The 25007-nt window shown below is 50.1% G+C and overlaps 1 protein-coding gene across 1 annotated transcript in view; it reads right to left on the minus strand.

Moving 5' to 3' along the window:
• Positions 1-25007, minus strand: part of LOC135417533 (RNA-binding protein 44-like) — a 36937-nt gene that overhangs the window by 1637 nt on the left and 10293 nt on the right. The window contains exons 15-16 of the mRNA XM_064661856.1: positions 24503-24851; positions 9497-9635 (exon numbers count right to left, since the gene is read on the minus strand). Coding sequence (XP_064517926.1) covers positions 9497-9635; positions 24503-24851 — 488 coding nt within the window. The remainder of the gene's footprint in view (positions 1-9496; positions 9636-24502; positions 24852-25007) is intronic.

Here is a 25007-nt window from a genome sequence, read left to right on the forward strand (position 1 = left end):
GACAAAGGTGTGATATTTGAGATTGTATTTGAGTTATTACTTATTAAATTTTTTAGCTATTTTTTTTGAGGTTGTAGCTAGATAGATATATCTGGCCCTATAAAAATATGTAGGGTTTTTTTTTTTCATTTATATAACCTGTATAAAACTATATGGTTTTTTTTAATTTTTTTTTAGCTAGAGTGGTATAAAGATATATGGGGGTTTTTTTACATTCTAGTCAGATTTTGCTACTTTGGTGGCACTTCTAAGTGCTCACCCACAGCCAAAAGCAGAAGTGGTTTTCATTTACAGAAGGACATAAAAACAGAAATAATATTTACAGAAATAACAGGTTTGGAGTGTTTTTGTTTGGTTTGTGGTAATTTTTAAGGGATTTCATGGCTGAACCAGTGCTATTAGAAAATACAGGATGGACCCAGATTTTAAGCAAAGACCTTCAGGAAACCCATGCCAGCTTGTCTGGCTGCTGGCCTTTGGAGCACCATCCTCCAGCTTGTGCAGATTCAACCAAAGGGGGACAGAAGTAATTACATCAAATCTACTTAAAATTCTCCTTCTAATTGCCTAAAAATTAGGAGACTGCATAGGAACCAGCTGCCTGCTTTGAAGCTGTGCAGGACCACAACCCATCCCACCTCTATGGCCAGCAAGTCCATTTTTCCTTTTTTTTTTCCTTTTAAACATTTAGAAAACCAGGAGCAGCCTTGAACCAGAGGCACTGTCCCTGTGCTGGGCCATCCAGCCATCCTCTGGAAGGACAGGTATTACAGTGCCTTTCAAACCCTCCCTCCTTTAAAACTGGCTATGCATAAAAATACTTAATTTTTTCCCCCATCCCAATTAGTCACATCTAATCCGAGAGAAGCAAAGCAAACCAAACCCCAGCTCGCCAATTAAAAACCCACCTGGGGGAAGAAATATTTTATAAGCAGCTTCCCAGCCAGTCTCCACAGCTGCTGTGCAGCTCCTCAGCCTGGTTTCGGGGCAGGCTGTGCCAACGGGCACACGGCAACACCACTGGGAGCCCCTGCCGAGCCCAGTGATTTAATTAATGGGGTGCCTGCAGCTGCTAAAAGCAGATTCTGCTCAGCATCCCAATGTGCAAAATTACCATTTCCCGTTCATCAGCATCCTTAGGAGATCTTGGGAGCCGAAGCATCTTCAGGAACCAGAGGGACAGTGTTAACAGAGGCAAATAAAAGCTATTTTTGAAGCTGAAGGGCCATACAGCAGCTGGCTGAGCCCTTCCCCGGCTCTGACCGACCGTGCTTCCGTGGAGATAAATAGCTGCTCCCATCATTAGACGTGAAGACATTCAAGGAACCAAAGCCAAATGGTGCCAGCAATGAAAGGACAAATTGTAACTGCCCTTTGCACAGAGGCAGCAGCCGAATTGCAGCGCTCAGCCGGCTCCGTATGCAAGGATGGAGCTGAGGAGAAGAGCTGAGCAGCTCCAGCTCCATGATCAGCACTGGGAGGGGGCTGTGGGGCTACAAGTGCCTGTCCTGGAGCGGAAGGAAGTCCCCCCATCCCGATGGGGTGCCTTACGGTACCCTACGTCTTTTGTCCCTTTCATTTTTGCTTAGTTAAAGCCCCCCTGCTCTGGATGGGATGGCATCCCCAGCACCATAGAGGGATCCCAAAGGGATCCATTTGCTGGGATTGGATAAACCAGACCAGCTGGATCCAGGCTGCTTGCAATGCCTTGTCAGACAGGATCAAGATCCCACTGGAGAGCAGCAGTGTTGATGCCCGGGGCTGAGTGCACTCTTCCCTGCCACAGCCATGGCAAACATTTATCCCATTGCATCTCCAAATCGGCATCTGCTTCTCTCTCCCCACAAGCAGAGCCACATTATTGTATTAGCACCATGCCAGCATCATCCCACCGGGAATTCATCCCAGGCTGACGGTGAAATATCTTGTTTTCCTGCCCAGCTCTGCCCTCCCTCCCCTTGCCACAATCCAGCCGAGGAGAGTGAGGTCTCCTGCCACACCAGGCAAAGCTGAGCTGAGCTCCAGGAGCTGCAAGGATGATCATGGTATTCCTGGTGTCCAGAGTTGTAACCCTCAGTCACAGAGTTAAAATTTTGGAGAGAAAGTTGTAGCAGGATTCTCTGCCTAAGTGGGGGTAAAGCAGCTTGAACTGTACCCTATTTGCAAAAATTACCAGGGATGGATGGAGAAGGGTGAGGGTGAGGGAGGTTCAGGATTTACCCACGGCCATTGCTATGGGTGAGTAACATCAATCTCTACCTAATAATTATTTTGCTTGCTTTAATAGCATTGCTTCAATATTGCTTCAGTAAATAGGGCACCGTATTCATAGTTATAATTATCTGTACTGTGTAGAAAATAATTCTGAGTAAGGTCTTTTAGTCTAATAGTTACCATCATTAATAAAATAACTCATTTATTCATAAAATATACTTGGTTTGCCAAGACAAAGTCAGACATTCAATTCCACATATATAATTCTTTAAACATAAACTGCTGCCAAAGTCTGGGGCTAAGACTGGATGCAGCCACACCCTGACTCCTTTTCATTCCTTTAGCCAAACTTCTGACAGCATCCACATAGAGAGATCAAAAAGTGAACCCAAAAAGTGAATAAAACGTCAGGTTTGATATATTTAAAAAGAAAAGCTGCATTTCTTTTTAAGCCAGTTGACAGTAAACGCCCACAATATAAACCCAGCAGCACAGCTAAATGTATGGAACTGATACAGTGACGTGGCTGCTTCACACCCATCTGGGATGGACACCAGTGCCCCGTGCTCGGTACTGCACTGCATTTACTCCTTGTGTGCGTGCGGAGGTACAAGGGTTTGGGAAGAAATTCATTGCATTGTGATCCTCTGTGTTTGTTACAGTAAATAAAACACTGTTCTGGTGTCACCTTGGGGGGTTCACACCTTGCGGTGCCTCTGTCGGGGCGTCCCGGGGCCGCTTGGGGGGGTGGGGGCAAACCCGGACTGGATTTCCACTGGAAAACGGAATGGGGGAAAATACGGGTGGGATTTTTCCGGAGTACGGAATGGACTTAAAAAAAAAAAAAAAAAAAAAAAAAAAAGAAGGGTTGGATTTGATGATCTCAGAGGCCCTTTCCAACCCGGCTGATTCTATGACTTGCCTGTCTATCTGTTTAACCTCTTCCAGCTGGAAAAACTGCTATTAAAGTTGACAAAAGACAATGATATTATTAATGAAAGCAGCTACACCATGTTAGACTGTTCATTACAGGCTCCTAGCCAACTTCAATTAATTGCATGGCTGCTATGCCTAAAAAGACTGCCCACAGAAAGAAGGCTTGGGGGGTGGGGGAAGGAGGTATTTTTAACTTTTTGCTGTGAGGTGCTCCATCCATCGTTTTCCTCCTCAGTTGTAAATAAAATATTGCTTAAGAAAATCCCCCTTTAGATTAGCTGTGTGTTTTCTACTAAGCATATTAAATTACACATCTGTATTTGCCTTTTCAGACAGCTTCTGATACAATGAAGGTTTATATCCTGTCTTCAACAATACTGTGTTTGGTTAACAGATTTAATTTTACACAAAGCATTTCTGAACAGAAGACAGAAACAGCGATGCCATCACAACCCCCTGCTTAGGCACCCTTCTCCTGCCCTGCTGTTTCCAGGCTGCTGTCCCTCCTACCCCCAGACCTGCAGAACCAGCCTGTGCAGTTGAGTTAAATGTCTCCAAGGACTCTCAAGGAATTGACTCCCTCCTGGCTTTCTGACCACTTTCTCTTCATCTGAAACTGCAACAACCTCTCCTGTTTGACTGAGCTGTTCCTAAACTATTAATAATTCACACTTTAAGTCCTCTTTCTCACCCAGGATATCTCCCTATGAATGCTTTCCATACACTGAGCTTTGTGCTCCCTGTGAACATCTACCTTTGCAATTCATACAGGCATGTAAATGGAATGAATTGTTGCACTTCATTAGAGACTCTTCATTACTGACACATCCAAACACAACTGCACTTTAAAACTCCTGGCCTTCTGTCCCAGCTTTGAGATTTAGCAACAGATCCCCGAGAGAAACCACAGCTTTGCCCAACACAACAGTGACATGCCTTTTTATACCAGTTCCTGACATCTAATATCTTGCTCTCTTTCAGCCCAAATTTAGGTAAAGGCTGAAGAAACTCAAGTTGTTTCTTGTAATAAGTGCTTCAGTTATTCTATCCTACTTAGTTATTCTATCCTACCAACATTAAACCCAATAGTCTCTCAAGTACAGCAAAGCAGGGAAGCTTGAGTTGCTCCCAAGAGCCCTATTCCTTCCTTCACTTCACCTCACTTGTAGGTTTTTGCTAATTCAGAAAACTCCAGCTGAAGTTTGCTTTTTCTGCCTCATGATCTTGCCGTGACCTCAGACCATCCTCTGTGTTGTACTGTTACATGGTTTTTACATTGGTGTTACCTTTGACTGTTTCAGGCCCTGAACAATTTATTGACAGAGCTACAGCTTCTGTCCCAAACAACTTGTGTGAGCAAGTCACAAATTCTGGCTTTCTTTCTCTATATCTTCTAACATTCATCCCACTTGGAGAAGGCCTTTTCTCCCTTGCTGTGATTACTGAGCTGCCGTAGGATAGCACTAGGAGCAGGGCAGACTTTGCCAAACGATCCCACCACTGCAGGGAGACAGGCAGCTGGCCCTGAAAAGTACAGCCTAGCTTACTTCTCAATATTTTTCCTTACCCAATGTGAACTGCAATTAAAACTGTTTTCCTTGTCATCTTGGAAAAGGTTTAGGTTTAAAGGACGCTGTGGGGATGGGGATGAATGGGGATGGGGCCAGGCTGCTGGTGGGAAGCAGTCAAGGACTGATTAAGGGTTTGATGGCATCCAAATGCTTACACTGCCATAAATCCCAAGGAATTCCTCTGTGTTTTTACCACTGCAAACAAGACTAGAACTGGATCTGACATTTATTCCTTGACCACACCTGGATGCGGGCGGTGTTACACTGTGGTGGGGGTTCACAGGACTGACAGCTCTCTCTTCTGCCACAAGTACAAAGATATTTCCTATCCTACCCAAATTCCACGCTTCGGAAGAGAAAAACACCACAAGGCTTTCCTTTTGCTTTGTAAATTAACAGAAAACACTGATTTCCTCCTCTTCAGGGCAAGCTTGGAGACAGGATGAAGGGGTATCCAGTGGGACCTGGCGAGCTGAAGATAAATAAGTAGATAATGAGATAATAAGGGAATGGATCAATCTGTTTTGCGTAAATAATAATGGACAAATAACGTGAAGACACAGCGTGAGTGTGCCGGCAGCTGCGGGAGCAGCCCCCAGCCAGGGCCGGGTACCAGGCGAGCCGGGAGCAGGCAGCTCCACCCCTGGCTGCAGCTGTCAGACCAGCACGCTCCCGCGGGGAGCTCCTTCCCCGCAGGATGCCCGCGGCGAGGGGAAAGCATTCCCTGGAGATATTTGGGCATGCCGCGGGGTGGATATATTTGGGATGAGGATGCCTTGCTTGGCTGGAGTGACACCCGCAGCTGCGTCCCCCCGTCCTGCTGCGCCGACGCCGTGCACGGACCGTCAGGCAAATCCATTCCCTGGCCACGGCCAGAGCCGAGCAGGAAAAATAGCTGCAAGTCACCAGCTCCTGCTGACGCATTCGTGGGTGGGCGGCCGGCACCCGACCCCTCCAGCAGCCCCAGCTCTGCCAGCAGCGCTCCACATCCCCAAAATAGCTGCCCCCAGGGAGACCTCAGCTAATCCCCCGGCTCAATCACCATGCCGATGAATTTGGACCTGGAATCAAAACAGCCAAGCTGGTCTTTGGGAGAATTCATCCTGCACAGTTGAGCTCCTGGCTAAAGCAGCTCGGCCACCACCATGGAGTGGAGGAGCCCATGGCATGGAGGAGCCCCTGCTGCAGCTCCAGTCTGGCTTTTAAATCCCAGGGCAGCCACAAGCCCTGGAAAACAAAACACCAGAATGCTGAGGATCCAAGGAGCACCCGAGGCCACGCCGGAATACTCGGCCTCTGGGGAGGAGGACAGGGAAGAAAACCAGATGACCCAAGGGAAAACACCTCTCAGTGTGGAAGGACTCCAGTCCTTCTCCCTTCCCAGGAGACACTGTTCATGGTCGGCTTCTGGAATGAATTATTAAATTAAAAACCACCTGGCATCCCATTCCCAAAGTGTGTAGCAGCTCACACGAGTTCCCCTGGTCCACGATAAAGACTTGCATATCCAGAAACATCGACCTTCCCTAAATAAGCATGGCTAAGGAAGCCAGCAGAGCTCAATGGTGTTGGACAAACCTTCCCAGAGAGCTGGTGCTTGTCCACATGGTCCAAGCCCAACCTGACCAAACACTCCTGGTGCCGAGAGACCCCTTGGTTACATCGGAATGCTGCAGCATCAGTGAGGCCAGAGCTCAGGTAATGCCCCTGAGGGTAAGATGGGAGCAGCATCTGCAGCCTATAAACAGGACCAACGAACCACAATTACAAACTCTGCTGAGACAATTCATTTATCCAGATGTTCCCATCGTGTCACCCTCAATTGAGCAGGAAATGATGGGCCTTACAGGCTCTTTCCTGCTAAATGCTGCTGTATAGGAAATCACAGCTCCAAACCTGAAGCTGTACAGGCCCTGGCAGAGGCAAAACCTCACAGCGTTTCTCCTTGTTTCAGACAGGTTTCAAGCATCAAAATTCCTTGGTTTGGGGGAAGATACGGAAAGAACAGGCTCTAGGCAAAAGGTGGGTTATTTCCATTTCTTCATCTCACACCTGGAGGAAGTCAAATCCTTCCCCTTAATCCAGAGGGGTGACCAGCCACCTATGTCACCCCCTGCCCACTCCTGCTTATTGTCCGAAAGGGGTTGGTGATTCCCACACACACTCAGGGAGCAAAGGCTGCTGAGCAAGGCAGACAACCAAACCCCATATCCTTGCAGCTTATTTACTGCAGTAGCTGAGCTATTTCTGCTTGATTTTTCCCAGAGTCCTGAGGGCACAAGAGGATCAGAGGAATGTCACCTCTTAAGTGACCCCAAGCCATGTGTTCACAGGGAGCAAATGGACTCAGGCAATCAAATTAAACACTGCAAGCTTATCAACATTTCCTCCACGAGCCTCAAGGATAACGAGTTTAGTTGAAGCTATTTAGGAGAAAAACAGCATGTTGGAGATAACAAGCTCTTCTAAACACCTCTGCTCCCTGGGCAGTGGCTTTGCTGGGGGAGAAGATGGATTGAGCTCATCAAGCCTGCAGACAGCACTGAATCAGGACCAAAAGCAAAGTCCTGCCCCTGGGGGACACTCAGCACACCCAGTATGTATGTTTAGAATCACAGAATAGAACATAGAACCATTAAAGTTGGAAAAGACCTCTAGAACATTGAGTCCAACCTCTGACCGAAAAATACATAAACACAGGTGTGTGTAGTTTTTAATCTGGCACAGAAGAAAGAGCCATGAAGCAGGAAATCAACCAAAATCTTGCAAAACCTCTAGTTTTTGGGCAAAACAGCTCATGGCACACAGCACCACCTGCTCGCTGTTTCCAGCTGACCTCCATCCCCACTGGTGTCCCAAGAGCTCATTTTTGTCCTTTGCTTCATTTTCCCAGGGAAAGGCCATGGCCCAACAACGCTGTACAATATGGAAAGTCAGCTGAGGGTGGAAAAAGGGGTTTTATTTTCTCTTTTCAAGCCCTCATGATGACACATGGCCACCCCTGACTGGTCTTCACAACTTCAATCAAAACCCTCTCATCAGGAGAATGATTTACTCCATGGTAGTATGGAGAAAACTCTGCTGATCCTAAATGGGAAAGAGCTAATCCAAGGAAAGTGCTGTTTGGGTGGTTTGCAATAAAAATAAACTGAAAGAAATTCCCCCACGATCAAACACACTTCCCATAAACAACATCTCTGCTCTCCCTGATGGGGCTGCACTGAGCAGGGTTCCCTTATCACCCTCATTATCCCCCAAAGATGCTCCACTAGGGAAGCTGCATCTCTGCTTCTCCCAAGTCATAAATCACCACTGACTCCCTGACACTGATTACAAACAGGAGGCTTAGCAGAGGACTGCCATGCCATACCATTCCAGCCTCTCCCTCTAGTTGCTTAGAAAAATCAACACACAACTCCTGGAAGCAGGGGGTGAGCCAGCAGGTCCAGTGGGACAGCCTGGGATTTTCTCACAGAAAGGGTCCGAGGGCCTCTCAGTGGGTTATGGGGTTTTCAAGCTGAGTTTTGGACTGACTGGAGAACCGGAGTGCTGAGAAAAAAATTAAAAATCTCATGGAAAATATGTCCATCAAGCTGTGAGTCACCAGAAGCTGTGACAGGGGTCCCAATCTGCTTCTTTCTTAACCCACTGATTCCCAGACAGTTGTAGTCTTCTCGACTGAAGCTCCATTGCTGAGCCACGTGGTTGAGCACAGCCACCATCCTGACTTCCAGACACTGCTCAGGTTCGGCTCCCTGAAAGCCTCTTTAACCATGGAATGGCTGAGCTTGGAGATAACTTCTGGAGACCCATCTCCCCTTGTCCAAACCCCCCTGCTCAAGCAGGGCCACCTACAGCTGGTTGCTCATGACAACGTCCAGCTGCTTTTTTAGTATCTCCAAGGATGGAGATTCCACATCCTCCCTGGGCTATCAGTGCCACTGCTTGGCCACCCTCACAGTGGAATAGCATTTCCCGGTGTTCAGAGGGAACCTCCCATGCCTCAGTTTGTGCCCATTCCCTTCTTTGCCACAAGGACATGTTTCTGGCTCATGCTCAGCCTGGTGCCCACCAGGACCCCCAAGTCCTTTTCTGCCACGCTGTTTTCTATCTGGGCAGCCCCCAGCAGTCCTGGTGCCTGGGGCTGTTCCTCCTCAGGTGCAGGACTTTGCCCTTCCCCTGGTTGAACTGCAGGAGGTTCCATCAGCCCATTCCTCCATCCTTTTAGATTTGTTGCCTCTGGATGGCAACACAACCCCCAGTGTGTCACCCACCCCTCCCAGTTTGGTGTCATCTGAAGGTTTGCTGGGGTTACACTCGGTCCCATCACCCACATCATTAATGGAGAGGTTAAGCAGGGCAGTGTTGACCCCTGGGACACACCACTAGTTGCTGGCCTCCAACTGGTGTTTGTCCAACAACTGACACCCCTGGGCCTGGCTGTTCTGGCAGTTTCCAACCCACCTCGCTGTCTGCCCATGCAGCCCACACCTATTTGTGGGGATCTTACAGGAGATGGTGCCAAAAGCCTCACTGAAGTCCGGGCAGACAACGTCCAGTGCTCTCCCCTCCAAGCTCACCTTGTGGCCCCACAGGATGGAGAAGCCCCAGCAGGGGCTGGGCCCAGCAGGGGTGGAGCCAGGGCAGCCCCAGCAGCAGAGTGAAACAGCACCTTGTTCATCCCCCGCCAGGAAATAAAACCCCAAACCCAAAGACAGGTGCAGGCGGTCTCGGGGTGCCAGGACTAGAGGGACGAGCAGAGAGGCCTCACTTACCCCACGGTCTCATCCCAGTCGCACCAGAGCCGCTGCCCAATGCCCTCCATGCTGAGCTGGAACTGCTTCAGGCAGTAGTGCCGGATCATCCAGCCGTAGTCCGGCTCCTGGCACGCCGTCGCCGCGATGAAGTGCTGGGCTGGAAGACAGGCCAGGGGCAGGTGGGGTCAGGCTCTGCTGTGGTGGGTCATGGCACAATCATGGCCCCCGGCCCCTCGCAGAGGGCACCCACCACAGCAGAGCTGAGACCAAAGCAACCCCGCTCTCAACCAGCTGCTCCAAAACTGCCTTGAGGTTGATTTCCCTCCTCACACCCTGGGACCCTGCAGCACCAGCCTCCATTCCCCTCCCCAGTGCCTGATGCTGATAAATCCATTATTCAAGACATGCCAGGTAAGTCAGAAGTAAGGACACGGATTCATTCTCTGCTGATCGCTCAGCACACGCCTTTGGACTTTAAATGCCCAGGGTTTTGGTTTACAAAATGAGTAAGGGCATTGGGGAAGGTGGGGAATAACCCCATGGCTCCCAGTCAGATCCCTGCTGGAGCAAAGCACCTGCACAGGGCCACGTTTGGGAACAAATGTCCACCTGCGACGGAGCACAAGGTCTGGCACAGGGAAATTCATCCCTGGTGCACGGCGCTGATTTAATCCCTCTCTGGGAACGTGTCCCTGCCACATGGTGCCTTCTGGTTTGGGAGCAGGGAAGGAAGGGATGCTGCCTACAGGCTCGAGCACAATCAGTGCCATGTTGCTAGTGGGGGGAAAGGGAAAGGGACAGTGATGCTACAAAAGGAAGGGGAAACAAACCTTCGAAAGAATGATTTACTGAGCCTGGCTATAAATAATACCTTTCCCTTGGTTCCAGAAAGCCAGCTCATGCCTTTTCAGCTCCTGGAGTACACTACAGGCAGGCATCACATACCAGCTCTATTTTTTGCCATGTGTGAATAACTCTGTGCTTTATTTTTATCTTATTTTTTTAACACAACAGAATTTAGCTGCTTTTATTTAGCAGCCAAGGGACATCACCACGGGACATCATCCCTCTGCAGCCTCTGAAATCCTCGGAGCACAAAGGTACCAGCATCCTATGGCAACGGGTGGGAACTCAGGGAATTTGGGTGATGTTTCTGGTTGGCTGCAGGGCTCCCACACTGCCTCCCACCACCAACTGTGAGTAAATGAGCCAAGAGAAGTTAAGGAGTGTTAAACCCTCACTGTTGCAATAATAAAAAATCGAGTTTATCAAAATCTAAAGCTCTCCCCAGCTGATACCAGCCAGGGGCTCACCTAACAGCACCTCAGCCAGAGATAAGCCCTGTTCAGAAATGGGAGGGTTTGAGATGCTGAAGCAAAGCACAGAGGGAGGAGGAGGTGGAGGAGGTGGAGGAGGAACGGTACAATAATTTTATGTGAGGCCTGGACTGCAAATCTCAGTCTGGGCAGGCTGGGAGGCTTCTCCCCCCTTCCCATCCCTCGGTTGAGCGAGCACCAGCATCCAGGGGAGGCTCAGGAGCCACCCCAAGGGGTCACCCCTCGGTGAGGTCTGTGCACTGGACTGTAAAGGACAAGGGCCCTGTAAATATTATGCCCATCACACGTCTGGACAAGCAGCTGCAGAGAAAATGCCTCCAGGGATCACGTCAAGTGCAGAGCAGGAGAGCAAGAGGGAGGAAGGGAGAGCAGGGGAGGAGAACAGACCAAAAGGTAGATGGATGAGGGGCCGAGGGGGTTGAGGAGCGAAGGAGGAAACAGAGCCAGGAAGAAATGAGTGAGACATGCAAAGCACAGGGAGAAACTGAGGAAGATAAAGCCACTTTAGGGAATTCAACAGTGATGCGGCACAGGGAGAAAGAAAAGTAGGAGTTAACCGAGCACAGCCAGGCTGCACTTCACCTGGCTTTGCTCCTCCCCACTCTCAGCATGGGAGAGCCCAGAGACAAGTCCTTTGCACCACAACTATCCTTTGGGATGCCCAAATGTTTCCTGACAACCACACAGCTGCTTGGAGGAAAACACCTTAAGAGGCAGCTCCGCCTTGGGTGGAGAGAGGAGAAACACTGAATAAACCATGGGGATGAAGCAACTGAGAACCACAAAGTGGCTGCAAGGAGCTGCAAGGCACATGCAGCTGGTAGTCAGCAGGAAAACCAGACCCATCAGCCAGTGACCAAGACCCTTCACATGGACATTTGGTTTTTAACATGGTGAAGGGCTCTTTTGTCTTACACATCAGAAGCAAACAGAATCCAAGAGGAGCGAGGCCCAACAGAGCCCATTGTGTAAGTGCTGCCAGGATGGAGCCGGACACAGCAAGGCAAAAAAGCCCTTTTGTTTTCAGCTGACTGGGGAGAACCGACTTGAGCTGTAATTACACATTTTAAGGTCGAAGTGAGGAGAAGCTCCTGCCATGTTTCCACATGGTCCCTACCTAAACCCCCAGATCCCTACTGCTTTACAGATTTCCCCCAAACCCGTGTCAGGCTGGGATGGGCTCAGGGTTTGTAACAGCAGGGGAAAAAAAAAGCAGGGAGAGAGTTTTTTTATCTCCTGGCTCTCATTCCAGAAGGCTTTCCTTCTGCCCTCAGCCCTGCTGATGGAGATGGGGTAAGTCAGCTGCAGTGAGCTGTAAATAACCGAGCTCTGGAGCGGTCACGTCTCTGTACTTAGCAGCATCCATTTGTGAAGGCCACAAGGAGCTGCTGAATAAATGAGCTCCAAAACACAACTATACCAAGGCTGAGCCTCCAAAGAGCTCCCCTCTCACAGGCCCCCGTCACTCCCATTCCCTCAGGAAAAACAGCATTGGGAGCTGTGGGAACACAGTGGTCCTCTGGGAGCATCCCACTGGAGCCATGCAGTACCTCCAAAGCTCTGCTTGGTCTTTAGGTGCCACCTCGACATGGAGAATCATAGAATCCCAAAATAGTTTGAGTTGGAAGGGACCTTAAAGCTCATCTCATTCCACTCCCCTGCCATGGGCAGGGACCAAGTTGCTCCAAGCCCTGTCCAAACTGTCCTTGAACACTGCCAGGGATGGGCCACAGCTTCTCTGGGCAACCTGTGTCAGGGCCTCCCCACCCTCACAGCCAAGAATTTCTTCCTAATATCCAATCTAACCCTGCCCTCTGTCAGTGTGAAACCCTTCTCCCTTCTCATATCACTGGAACTGTTGATGAACAACCTTCCCTGCGGAGACAATCCCTGATTGCCTGCTAAAAGATGTAAGCTTAAGGATCCTTCATTTGCCTTCTCACAGGAAACATCTGGAGAGCAGCAGTGGGGAGGTGATTGGAGGGACAGCTTTTGCAGGCATCCCAGATCCTCCTGATTGCCCTGGGATTGATGACCTGGAGAGTTCCAGCAAGCATCTACCAGGATTCTTGAGAGTTAGCTGCAAAAAACCTGCCACACATTTATTTCTGCAGAAAAGTAGTGTTGGTCCTGAATTGTTACCAAAATTTCAGGAAAACACCTACACTTTCTGGGTCACCCCTCCAGAAACAGCTCAGTGGGTACCACCCACTCCTCCTGCCACCATTGTGAGCCCACACACTTGTCACAGTGACGGTTCGCCAGCAGAAATCTCTGAGCTTTCTCCACAAGGAAAGTTTTGCATTTTACATGTGTCCCCTCTGCACAATTCCTTGGTCTCTGGCCACATTCTCCTCAGTTTTCCGGGAATTCTTGGTCTTGTCTTGCTGGGACGTGTAACTAACCCCATGGGGAAGCAGATGCAGGGAGGACCACGGAGCCCAAGAACAGATTTGAGCATTTCAAACTGGTATAGCACGGGATGTTCCCAGTTCCCAGGCATTTTTGCAAGCCTTGCCACTCCAGCTCTCTGCCATTCGACCTCTGGATGCTGCCCAAGGCGTGTGTGCAGTGGGAGACTCTGGGGCAGCAAGTCTCAAGTAAGGCAGTTTCATTTTTGGGGAGATCCCACCAAGGTGGACTCAAAACCACTCCTACTCTCACCTCTCACGAAGGGTTGTATAAAATTAACTCAGGGAATGAACTGGGTGGGACTCTACCACCTCCAAGAAGCCCAGAGCACTGAATGGATCCAGCTGCTGGACCCACAAGTGGTGACTATCTTATTTTGGGGGGAAACTGCTTTGCTTCATAGCAAAGAGAAGGAATTAGCCATGTATTCATCAAAGAGCTTGGAAGTCTCATTAAACCCCAAAGATGGCAGAGAACTGCAAAGTGACACTCACAGGAGGAGGGCTGGCAATGAACAAGGCACATGTAGCACCAGCAAAGCTCTGGGCTCTAAGAACAAACACCCCAGTATCTTCCTCTGGGCTTCTCCCAGATGCTGTAACCCCCACTGTGAAATGATTAGTGCCCTCAACACACCCGAGACAAAAACAGTCTGTTTTCCCCTCCCTTTTGGGGTGGTGGCTTTGCTGTTTGATTGAAAACAACCCTTGTGGTTTGGACTCAGTTGCAGAATAAAACCCAGCAAGAGCTGGGTGTCTGGTGTTTGTTCACTGAGCGTGATCCGAGCCCCGCACTCGGCACAGCCCCATCCAGTGGGATGAATCCTGCCTCAGCAGGTACAAACCTGTGAGATTAAACCAGGTACAGCCTAACCAGACAGACGTACTCCATGCTGCCAACCTGTCTACTCACCAGCTGGGAAGGAGGTGGTCTCTTGGGGCTAACCCCAAACCTGATTTTGTCCCCCTTTCTCGTGGCCAACAACCCCCAGACTCACAGCTGTCCCTTCCAGGCCGCTCATCCTGGTGACAAAAACCTCCAGTGGGGATCACAGCTCCATGTCCCTGCTGGAGGTACCACATGGCTCTAGTAGAGCAGGTTTTCAGCAGGGGGATTTTGCAGGCACAGCCCTGAGAAACCCTGAAAGCACATGGTCATTCCCTCAGGCCACCTCATTTTCCTTTCCAACCTTTCCCTTGGTGTTGGGACCCCCATTTACTCACAGACCAGCTGGGCTGGTCCTCAGCAAGTGCATTTCTCAGCATCTTCCCTTTCACTCAGCAGAACCAAAAAAAAAAAAAAAAAGGAAAAATTGGCCCTTCCAGTATCTGCAGACCCTTGGGAAGGGTCTGATTCCCTCTGCTTAAAAATACACCTCCCTCCAGCGCTGTGTCGGGCAGCCGCCAGCTCAGCAGAGCCTTCGGAGCTTGCAAACACTCCCTTGGTTCACCAGGAAAAACTAAGCTGGTGCTTAGCAAAGCTGTGTCCCACTTTGGTTGGAGCTGGGGGACAGAACACTGCAGATGCTGGGAGTTGGGAAGGGCAGGGTGGCCGGCTCAAGGCCGTGTGTTCCTCTTTGAGAAAGGAGGGAGCCATCTGCTCACACCTCCGCTTGCTGACAGCCCAGGATGTGCCCCCACAGTCAAATGAAACCTCTGAGCCCTGACAAGGCTATTTCTGTCCTGGTTTTACATGAGGAATGTATTTTTAAAGCCTCTCCTCCCTGGCTGAGTCAGACTGGGGGCACTGGCCCCCACCCCGAGCTGCTGGGATCTGGCAGTGACTCTGGGGGCTGTCAGGGCTGTGCAGCAGTTTGGGAATGGAGATGGATGGAGGGGCCCAAACCCTGTAGGTGTTCGTGGGGGAGGGAGAGACTTGCACAGAATCATCCCATCCCAAACCTGCTCATGGATGCTTCTGAAGTATCCTAAGGTGCCAAAATCAGGCAGACTCTGCCTCCCCTGCCCACTTCACTCTTGTTCACTGAGTGAACAAGACAGTTGTGGCACTGTCCCTTAATCCTCAGGATTTTCTCTCCCAGCATAACCACTCAGGATGTAAACCAAGAGGGAACTCATGGGATTTTTGGGTTTTCATGTGCTGAAAGGGAGTGGGGATTTTTCAACATGCTGCTGAGTCATGGCACAGTGAGGATTTCAGCGGCAGAGTAGATGCTGGGAGGTGGGGGGAGATCTGCCTGTCTCCCAGGACCTGGGAAGGCCGATCCCAGGACGTCTCGGACATGCTGCCACTGCCCTCTTCGGAGAAGAGAAGGAGCAGTCCCCTCTCCCTGCCTGCCCTCTGCTCCAGGGGGTGCAGATGGAGCAGCAGAAGGAAACTACTCAGCTACTTAAACAAAGCAGTCTGTAAGCACCGCCTGGACACAGTTACAAAGCCCAGCTGGAGCTCCCCCCTGAGCTCTGCAGATGGAGGGTTCACCCCAAATTCTGCCTGTCCAACAGCCTCACTGCCATGAAGCCATACAAAAGCTTTCAGAGCACTCAAGGACTCGGGAAACTTGGACGGGGGAGAAGTCACTCAGGCTCAGAGGGGGGGAAAAAAGCCTCATAGCAGGGAAAAACTGCCAAATGAAAAGGCAGGGCTAGGAAAGCTCAATGGTAGGAAAACGAATACTCCCCCTGGAAAACACACATGGGGCTGTGGCTTTGCTTGTGCTGCTCTGGGGAGCGAGCTGCAGACACTGCAGCCCCAGGGAAGAGCATGGTCATGGGCCTCTCCCTGGCTCCCAAGGACACAGGATCATAGAATGTTTCAGCTGGAAAGGCCCTGTAAGACCAGCAAGTCCCACCCTGAACCCAGCACTGCCAAGCCCACCATTAAACCATGTCCCCAAGCACTACATTCACATGGCTTTTAAGTGCCTCCAGGGATGGGGATGCCACCACTGTCCTGGGCAGCCCTTCGAGTAAAGAAATTTTTCCTAATATCCAATTTAAATCTCCTCTGACAAGACTTGATGATGCTTCCTCTTGTTCTATGGCTTGTTCCCTGGGAGAGGAGCCTGACCCCCACCTGCCAAGGAGTTGCAGAGAGTGAAGAAGGTGCCCCCTGAGCCTCCTTTGCTCCAGGCTGAGCCCCCCCAGATCCCTCAGCTGCTCCTGGTGCTCCAGACCCTTCCTCAGCTCCATTCCCTTCTCTGGACACACTCCAGCTCCTCGATGCCTTTCTTGTCCTAAGGGGCCCAAAGCTGAACCCAGAATTTGAGATGTGGCCTCAGCAGTGCCCAGCACAGGGGGACAATCACTTCCCTGGTCCTGCTGGCCACACTATTCCTGATACAGGCCAAGTGCCATTGGCTTTCTGCCCCCCTGGGCACACTGATGTTCAGTTGCTGTCACTCAGCACCCCCAGATCCTTTTCCTCTGCGCCACTTTCCAGACACTCTGCCCCAACCCTGGAGCTGCTGGGGGTTGTTGTGACCAAGTACAACCCAAAGTCTCTGTGCTGCATCTCTCTCCATCGGGGCCTGCTCACCAAGCAGCCTCCCCTGACACCAAATAAACACCTGCTGACCAATCCCATTAAATCCCAGCAAAATGAGATCTCTGTGCCAAATACAGACCGTGGCAGGAGGTGCCATGGTTTAAGTGCTGTGCCAGGGGTGTAAGGAGGGGTGAGGGGCAGTGTAAAACCCTGCTGGCCTGGGAGACAGCGGACACCTGAATGCAGAATTGGCACAGAAAGTCACTTCCCAGTCAGTCAGGCTGGGGACAGTCCCCTGCCAGGGACCTGGCCATGTGGAAAGCTCGGGCTGCAGATGCCCTCCAAAGGGGCCAAAGGCTTCCACATCCTAGGGAATGGAGCACAAGACGTGGTGGGTCAGAGGAGCACGCTGGGGCCCATCCCCAGAAGTCCCATTTCTGATGGACACGGCTTAGACGAGCGCAGGAGCAGAGCCAGCAAGGGCTGTGCTTCACCAAAGCCAGGCTGGATGCTCCAGAAACACTCTGGGGGATAAACATCCCCGGGCATGAAGACTTACTTACAGTAAAAGGCAGTAACGAGAGAAGGTCAAGCGGAAACAAGCGGATCCCAAACAGCCGTCAGCTCCGGCTCAGCCGCACACCGGCTGCCGGACACGGCTCCCAGCACAGGCGCCAGCACAGGGACCTTTGACTTCACCCCTATTTTTTTGGCAGCCTGATGATCTTTTGATAACACACCAGAGCCTGTGACCTGCTCTGAAGCAATACAGGGCACCAGGTTTCACCACAGCACGTCCCATCCGAGCGCTGCGATTGCTCTCCCCCACCGCGGTGAGGGGCAACGGGAGCAGCTCCAGTCCCTCTCCCTGGACCTGGCACTTGGACCCTGACACCCATCCCAGCTCTGTGGCCCCACAGGGTGACAGCTCTTCAGGGAGGCAAACAATCTGGGAGACTGAAATGAAAACCACCCTGGCCTTCATCCTGCCCACATAGGGTTTCACCTCTGCTGATGACACTGCCCAGCTCCTGCCTTGTCCCCAGTATCCATGGGTGACCCATGCACCCTGTCCCCTGAACTCACAGCCCGACCCAAGCGGGAAGCCCAATCCCTAGTTAACAAAAATATCATCAAATCCACTGGTTGCAAGGGTCTCATCAGTTTAACATGGTACTTGCTTACAAAAATTATAAAATTAGGAGAAACGCCCTCAAACAGGCATTGCTTCCAGGCAGCTGGCTCCTACCTCAACTTCAACTAAAAATTCCCTGGCAATTATTTTTAGGGAGTTTATTGTGTGCCCTCTTGGAATAGCTATAAAATGACAGCAAAACCTCAAACACCCCCATCCTGGCAAAAAGTAAATGCCTATAGATCATCAAAGTATCATCTCAATGGATAAATCACTTCCTTCCTTCACAAGCTCAACAGGATGCCAAATTGAAAACCTCTGAGATCCTTTTGGGTTTCATGATTATGTTCAGCTGTATGCAAAATACCTCATTAGTGCTGGCTGGGAAAAAAAAAAAAGCCACCTCTTTATCTTGCTTTGTGTAATAAAATGAAATGAATCAGAATTCCAGGAGCAGGGATGAAGTTCTCCTTTCCTACACTGAGTTAAAAAATCAGATTAAAGTCCTTTAGGTTCTGAGTATTCACCTGTATTAGCATGAGTTACAGAATGTCCTTGTTATCCATTAGAGGCTGCCAAGCACCTTTCCAGAAACACATCCCTAGACTTGATTCTGCAGAGGGCAGAATGGCAAATACTTTTATTCCCCCCCCCCATTCATTCAGTAAGCAAAATAAAATCAAAACTAGCCGAAAAGGGAGGAAAGAGAAATGAATTCCAAACCCTGCCATGCTGAAATCCAATTGCTGCCTGATTGCAAACCAGGGGAGGGAAAAATCTGCCATGAGCTGTTAGTTACAAAGATAATTATATCCTTAATGAATAGCGGGGTCTTTTGGAAAATAATTCTCCCTGACTGAATTAATGGAGGAAAAACACAGGTTTTAGACACGTGCTGGCAATGTGTGTACAGCCCTGACTTCACTGGCTTCACCCACTCTGAGTTCAAACCATCTCTGCCTGTGACCACCGCCAAAACCTGCTCCCAGAAGGAGGGTGAAAGAAACCAGGGATCCCTGTGGAATTCTGTGCATCTCTCTTTTGCAAACAGCCCACAAGGTTGGCAGCAGCAGCCAGGGGCTGAAGGGATGCCAGCCCTGAGAACAAGCCACCTCTCTCCTGCCTACCAGGGGAGGACTGTGGTTTCCAGCTTTGCTATCCCCAACACCTTAACCCAGCGTTAGACCCGGGCTTTAGAGCTATTTTTAGAACATCAACAAAGCTCGGGACGCCACAGGAGGCCAGATGTCAGTCTGTCTCAAACCCAGGCTGGTCTGGCTGCAGAAAGCCAGGGAAAAACCAGCAGCCACCACACTCAAGATTTCAGGAATGTGCTAAAGGCAAATGCACTCTCCTTCCACCCCCGAGAGTATTTTTTCCTTCAGCTATTTCAGTTGACTGAGGCTAAAATAAGAACAGGGAATGTAACTCCAAGGTTAAAAGTGCTTGGCCGTGGTTTGTAGACAACACTGCGATTCTGCTGGCTCAGGTTTCAAGGGGTTTGAGTGTATTAAACATGGACTATTCTGCTACATGGGACCATCTACCATTTGACTGAACTACCTCCGAGATTAAAAAAACTGCTGACAGATCACCTATAAGGAAGCACATAGTGAGTAAATACAAAAAATTTGTTAGGGAGAACACCAAAATAAATAGTCTCACTGTCTTGTTGGTGCATTCACCACAGGCTGCACAGAACAGCAGCTTGACTAAACACTTTCAATGCAGAGTTTCCAGACTAAAACCTGTTGCTGAGCCATGTGAGCAGCCCAGAAGTAATTTATTTTCCCTTTTAACGGAGATTTCTCGATGCAGTTTTCTTTCTTTCCAGCTGAACAGCACACAGACATTGCACCTCTCTGCAACTCACACACACAGAGCGCTGCCCCTTTCCCAACAACATTACCTAAAGGACAGAGGGAAGCCCGGAGGGATTGCATCCTGCCCTCGGCCAAAATCTGGAGGTTTTCAACCAGGCTGCTGCCCACTTCCCCCCTGGGATGCTTTCCTGAACCGCCAGGATGTGCTTTTAAATCCTCAAAAGCTCACATTGTAGAAGCACAGAGACAAGGGACTGAGACCATTAAGCAGGTTCATTACTGGGTTTGATGATTAAAAGCAGCCAGCTCGCAGGCAGCACCCACAGCAGCACAACAGCAGACAGGGACAAGGATTCTCTGGTATTCACCCACCCACAGCGGGAATTAGCCTGGCAAACCCTAGCCACAGACATATTTTAGAAGAGAAAAAGGCATTTAGCTATTTGACCAAGCTAAAACATGCTCTGTTTCCCCTATAAGGGGTTTTCAATGCTATTCTCCCTCCAAGCCAGTGGTGTTTTTGGTCCTCTCCTGGTGCAGGGTCTGTGCCGGGAAGGGCTGTCACCACAACCATCGCTGCAGGGCCCAAACCTCCCCCAAACACCCACTAACACTGACAGAGCCAGACTTCACAGATGGCCAGAGAAGCAGAATCAACCTGCCAGTGCAGAGCAATAACTCCAGAATCCCACCTGCAGCTTTCCAAGACCTCCCTTAACTCTGCCATCATCTGATATTGATTCCCAGCCCCATGAAAACATAAAGGATGCCAACCCCATTTTTAGCCATTATGAGGTCTCTAATTTCATTCCAACCAGGTCACAGCATTTATATTTTCATTATCCACAACCTCCCAGGTCATCACAAATAGGAGATCACGGCGCCGGTGCTTGATGGCTCTTTAATTCAAGAGCATTTCAGAGTTAATAAATGCAATTCAATTTCTCAAATCCAAGTGGCTTCCTGACCAGATAACACAGCCTCCATCCACCCTACCAAATCCATAGGCCATTGGTTTCTGCAGGAATAGAACTGGCATGTATGGGAGCATGAAATTACAGGGTGGAGGCAATTTGTTCTTCCCTACCCACATACTTTTAATGTTTAGGAAGTTTCAAGTCCTCTCCATCTCCAGAAACGCTCTGAAAAGGAGGAGGACATTTTAGTTTATTGTTGGGGATTTCTAACATGGCAAGCTCTAAATACTGAGGAGGACTTCTCCAGAGATGCAATAGCCTTCAATTAGATTTTAAAGGAAGTCTTAGCACTTTTATAAAAGAAGCACTCAAATCACTGGCAGGCTGAGTATGCTTTGTGCTGAGAGAAAACATAAATATACCCCCAAAATTTAGCAGTAACGGTGCAGCTGCCTGACTCACAAAGCTGCTCCTGCAGAGGTTTCTTTTTCTCATTATTTTACTGCTCATCATTTCTTCTTCTTCTTATTATTATTTCTGAGTCCAGAAAATTCAAGTGATGAGATGACCACAGCCTGCAAAGCTCCAAGCTTTGGTATCAAGGTGTAAGGGACAACAGTTTAAGGATGGTTACAGGGCAAGAGGAATATAGAATCATAGAATGGTTTGGGTTGGAAGTGACCTCAAAGACCATCTCATTCCAACCCTCTGCCATGGGCTTCCACTAGCCCGGGTTGCTCAGAGCTCCACCCAACCTGGCCTTGAACACTTCCAGGGATGGGGCAGCCACAGCTTCTCTGGGCAAACCTGTGCCAGGGCCTCACCACCCTCACAAAGAAGAATTTCTTCCTAATATGCAATCCAACCTTGCCCTTTGTCAGTGTGAAGCCATTCCCCCTTCTCTCATATATGCTCTCATAAAAAGTTTCTCTGTATCCTTCTCATAGGCTCACAGGCACTCAAGCATGTGCAGAAAAGCCAAAGCATCTCCTCTCATTGCCACATCTTTTCCCAGAGGCATCTTGGACCACAGATCAAAGTCATGTTGTTCATACACACAGTTAAGACAATTAAAGACGCTCTGAAGAACTTCAAAGGTTTCTACCTTTTCTCCTGACTCCAGGGGTGCCAGCAGCTGAAGAGAGGATACAAATGGACTTAGAATTTCCTGTTTTCTAGGAGAGGCCATAAACAGTGCCAAAACCTTTTGTTTTTTAAGAAAGCGTCATTTTCTGCAGAATATGCAAACACAGTGCTGTACAGCATAGGCAGAAGATGGAGGGAGTCAATGATATATTAATGTTTTACCAGCCTTATTTGCAATGCAGCTTTCTAAATCCAAAAGAAATCTGAGTAGCACAGCCCAGCACTGCCTTTCACTGAAATACAGTGCAGAGCTGATGTGGTGCCAATCATTACTGCCCCAGTAACAATGAGCAAGACCATGGCTCATCCCCTCCTGAGAAGCCTCTGTAGGGAGCTGTAGCCAAAAAACCGAAAAAGCCTAATCTTACCTTAATGGAAGTGGTTACCTTGGGATACAGCTGGATCTCAGGCCTGCTGAATGAGACCAAGGTTATTTTTAGGATGGTCAATTCCCTGACCATCGCTGCTTTTGAAAGACCCTACAGCAAGGTGGGAAGTTACCTAAAGCTTTAAGAGAAAGGCTTTTCTGGCACAGGAGGAATGCTTGGCCAATCCTGCCAGGATTTGGACTGTGGCTTTGGTACAGCCAGGGGTTTATGGTGACAGGGAGAGGGCCTGTGTCATCCCATCCTCTCATGGCCCACACCACATGCAAAATTCAGTACTACTCGCCCAGCTTTAGGCCAGGGACTTGTTCCCCACCTCCAAGGAGCCCTGTAGAGGCTGTGGTCACAGAGCACAGAGGATGTTCCCAGCTAGCAGCAGAAGCTGGATCTCAGATAGTATCTAGTTCTTCTGAAACAGAAAACCACTTCTGCATCCTGCTGTGGGCTGCAGCAGCAGAGCACAGCTGAACACAGCGAGCAGGAGCTGGGGCAGGACCAGCCCCACTGAAAGCCCCCAAGCTCAGGCTGAGCTGCCTGCAGAGGTGGACACATCTCCAGAAACCCAGCTCTGGGGAGGAAACCACCATAAACCACATCCAGTGTTCATAAAACTCTCTACAGTTTACAAGGGAAGGTGTGTTAGTGACATAAAAAGCCTCCAAGAGCGTGTCCTAAGGCAGCGGCCGGGTCCACAAGCTGGCAGTGAAAACACCAACACAGAGCCATAAAACTCACCTCACCCTCCCTCCCTGCTGCTGGCCCAAAGAGGCCCTGAAACGGAGCGTGGCAAGATTTACAGGCACAGAGACGATGCTCTCCACACAAGTGTCAGACCTGGTGTCAAGCAGAGGCACTCCAAGTCTGCCAGCAGGATCATTAGCAGAATCCTGGCAAATATAGTAGCAGAGCTTTTTCCATACCTTTTGTATCCTCCCCTTTTCAAAATATTCTTTTCATTTTAAAACACCCACTTCCTCAGAAGCATCAGTGACCTCAAAATTCATGACTCGACCACGATTTCTGGGCACTCAGTTGTCACTTGCAATTTCCATGCAGCCCTGTCTGTGTGCAGGGCTGTGAAGCAGAAAGGCACAAAAAGGTTGTTTTTTTGTTAAACAGCACAGAGTGTGCTCAAAAATAAAAATAAATAATTCCACAGGAAGGATGTAGATAAAGACAAACACATCCACAGCATCATGATTAGCTGCCATCAGGCAGAGGCAGCGTCCTGCTGCTTCCAAGCCCACTGTAGGTGGAAAGGAGCAGCCTGGAGTACCAGCAACTCCCGCTTGCTTCACTTTCAGCAGTTACAGTGCCCAAACCAAGAGAAGGAAGGGTCAGGAAAATGAGACTGACTGGGAAAAGAAAGCAGAGAGAAATCCTAACCAGAAGGAGTTAGTGCTCGCTGGCAGCAAAACCAGGCACAGGTTTCTGCACTGACCACTCACTCCTCAGCCAGGGACCCGCAGCCTTTCCCTGCAACCCGGCATGGAGAACGTGCCTCGTCCAAGGGCACAGCTTTCTCCTGCCCCTGCACAGGGGGCAGGAGAGGAGAGGTAAATAGTTAATCAGGGGGTACAGGTAAGCCTATTACCTGCAGCATAGCTCAGTGCATTATTCACCAGGGTTTGGAGGGGAAAACCAGCACAGGAGAAAGAAGGGAAAGAAGGAGAAATCTGTGCATCCTCAAGGAGCACTTTGATTTCATGGAAGATCAGCGTTAGGACGAGGATGCATGGTTTAAGTACCTTAAATAAACACACTTCTAGACAGCACATGTACACGATCTCTCGGAGCTTTCTGCTGCGGGTACACAGGTGACAAGCACGGCACAAGTCTCTACCTGTTGCAGCTGAAATGTCAGGAGCAGCAAAGAAACCAGGGCACACTGCACCCAAGAAAACAACTGGGTAACAAGAACTTCCAACCAGATCGCCGGTAAAACCCAAAACATCTGATCTCACCTGAGAGAAGCCTGTTTGAACGAGCACTTCTGGCTGCCTGCTCTCCCTGCGGCTCAGGAACGGGAAGAGAGACTCCTAAAGCAGTAATTAAAAATGTGCAGCAAAAGGCAAGGACGGCTGCCAGCGGAGCACGGCTCAGTACATCTCTCCTACCAAGCGGGGAATCCCACACAAAGCAGGCTGTGTCCAACAGCATCATCACCTCAGACTCCCAGGCCAAGCGCGATGTGTCCCGGCGTTCTGGGATAATTTCTCCTTTTGATTCCCACCCGCCGTCTGTGTCGCCAGCGACACCAGGCTGGTGCCTCCCCGGGTTTCAGGGAAGAAGGGGGTGAGCGGTGAAGCCCGGGAGGAGGCGGCAGGGGCTGCGCGCCCGTTCCCAACGCAGAGGGGCTTCCAGGGAGCCTCTCCCGCCGCCCCACCGGCCCCGGGGGAGTTGTGTCCCGGCGCCCGCACTTACCCAGGACGAAGCAGAGGAAGCGCCGCGGGAGCAGGGCCATGGCCCCGCGGCAGGAGCGGCTCCGCTCCGGGGCCGGGCGGGCTCCGCGCCCGCGGCGCTGAGCGCAGGGGCGGACCCGGGGCGGCCGCGGGCCCCGCCCGCTCCACGGGGCTCGCTCGTCCGCAACACCCCCTTCTCCCCAGAGACCGGGGGAACCTCTCCCGAGGCGCCTGCAGGATGTAGCCGAGGCTCTCGTTACCTCCGACTCCGCAGCCGTAGCCCGGAGCCGCGGGAAAGGGAGCGAACAGTTCAGAAGGAAAGCGTCGAGGAGTCCTTCTTCCCCACGCGGTTTCCTTAGCCCTGCTTCTATCTCCACCGAAGGAATTTCTCCCTAGCCTGAGGGTGAAAATCTAGCCTTCCCTTTTATGTGTTGGATATGAACACAGAGGATGCAGTGCAACCTTAGGGAGAAGGTAAATGTTTTGGTTTTTTTTTTTTTTTAACCGAGTGGAACATCACTACTGAG

This window comes from Pseudopipra pipra, chromosome 7 (assembly GCF_036250125.1).
Source record: "Pseudopipra pipra isolate bDixPip1 chromosome 7, bDixPip1.hap1, whole genome shotgun sequence".
Lineage (NCBI taxonomy): Eukaryota > Metazoa > Chordata > Aves > Passeriformes > Pipridae > Pseudopipra > Pseudopipra pipra.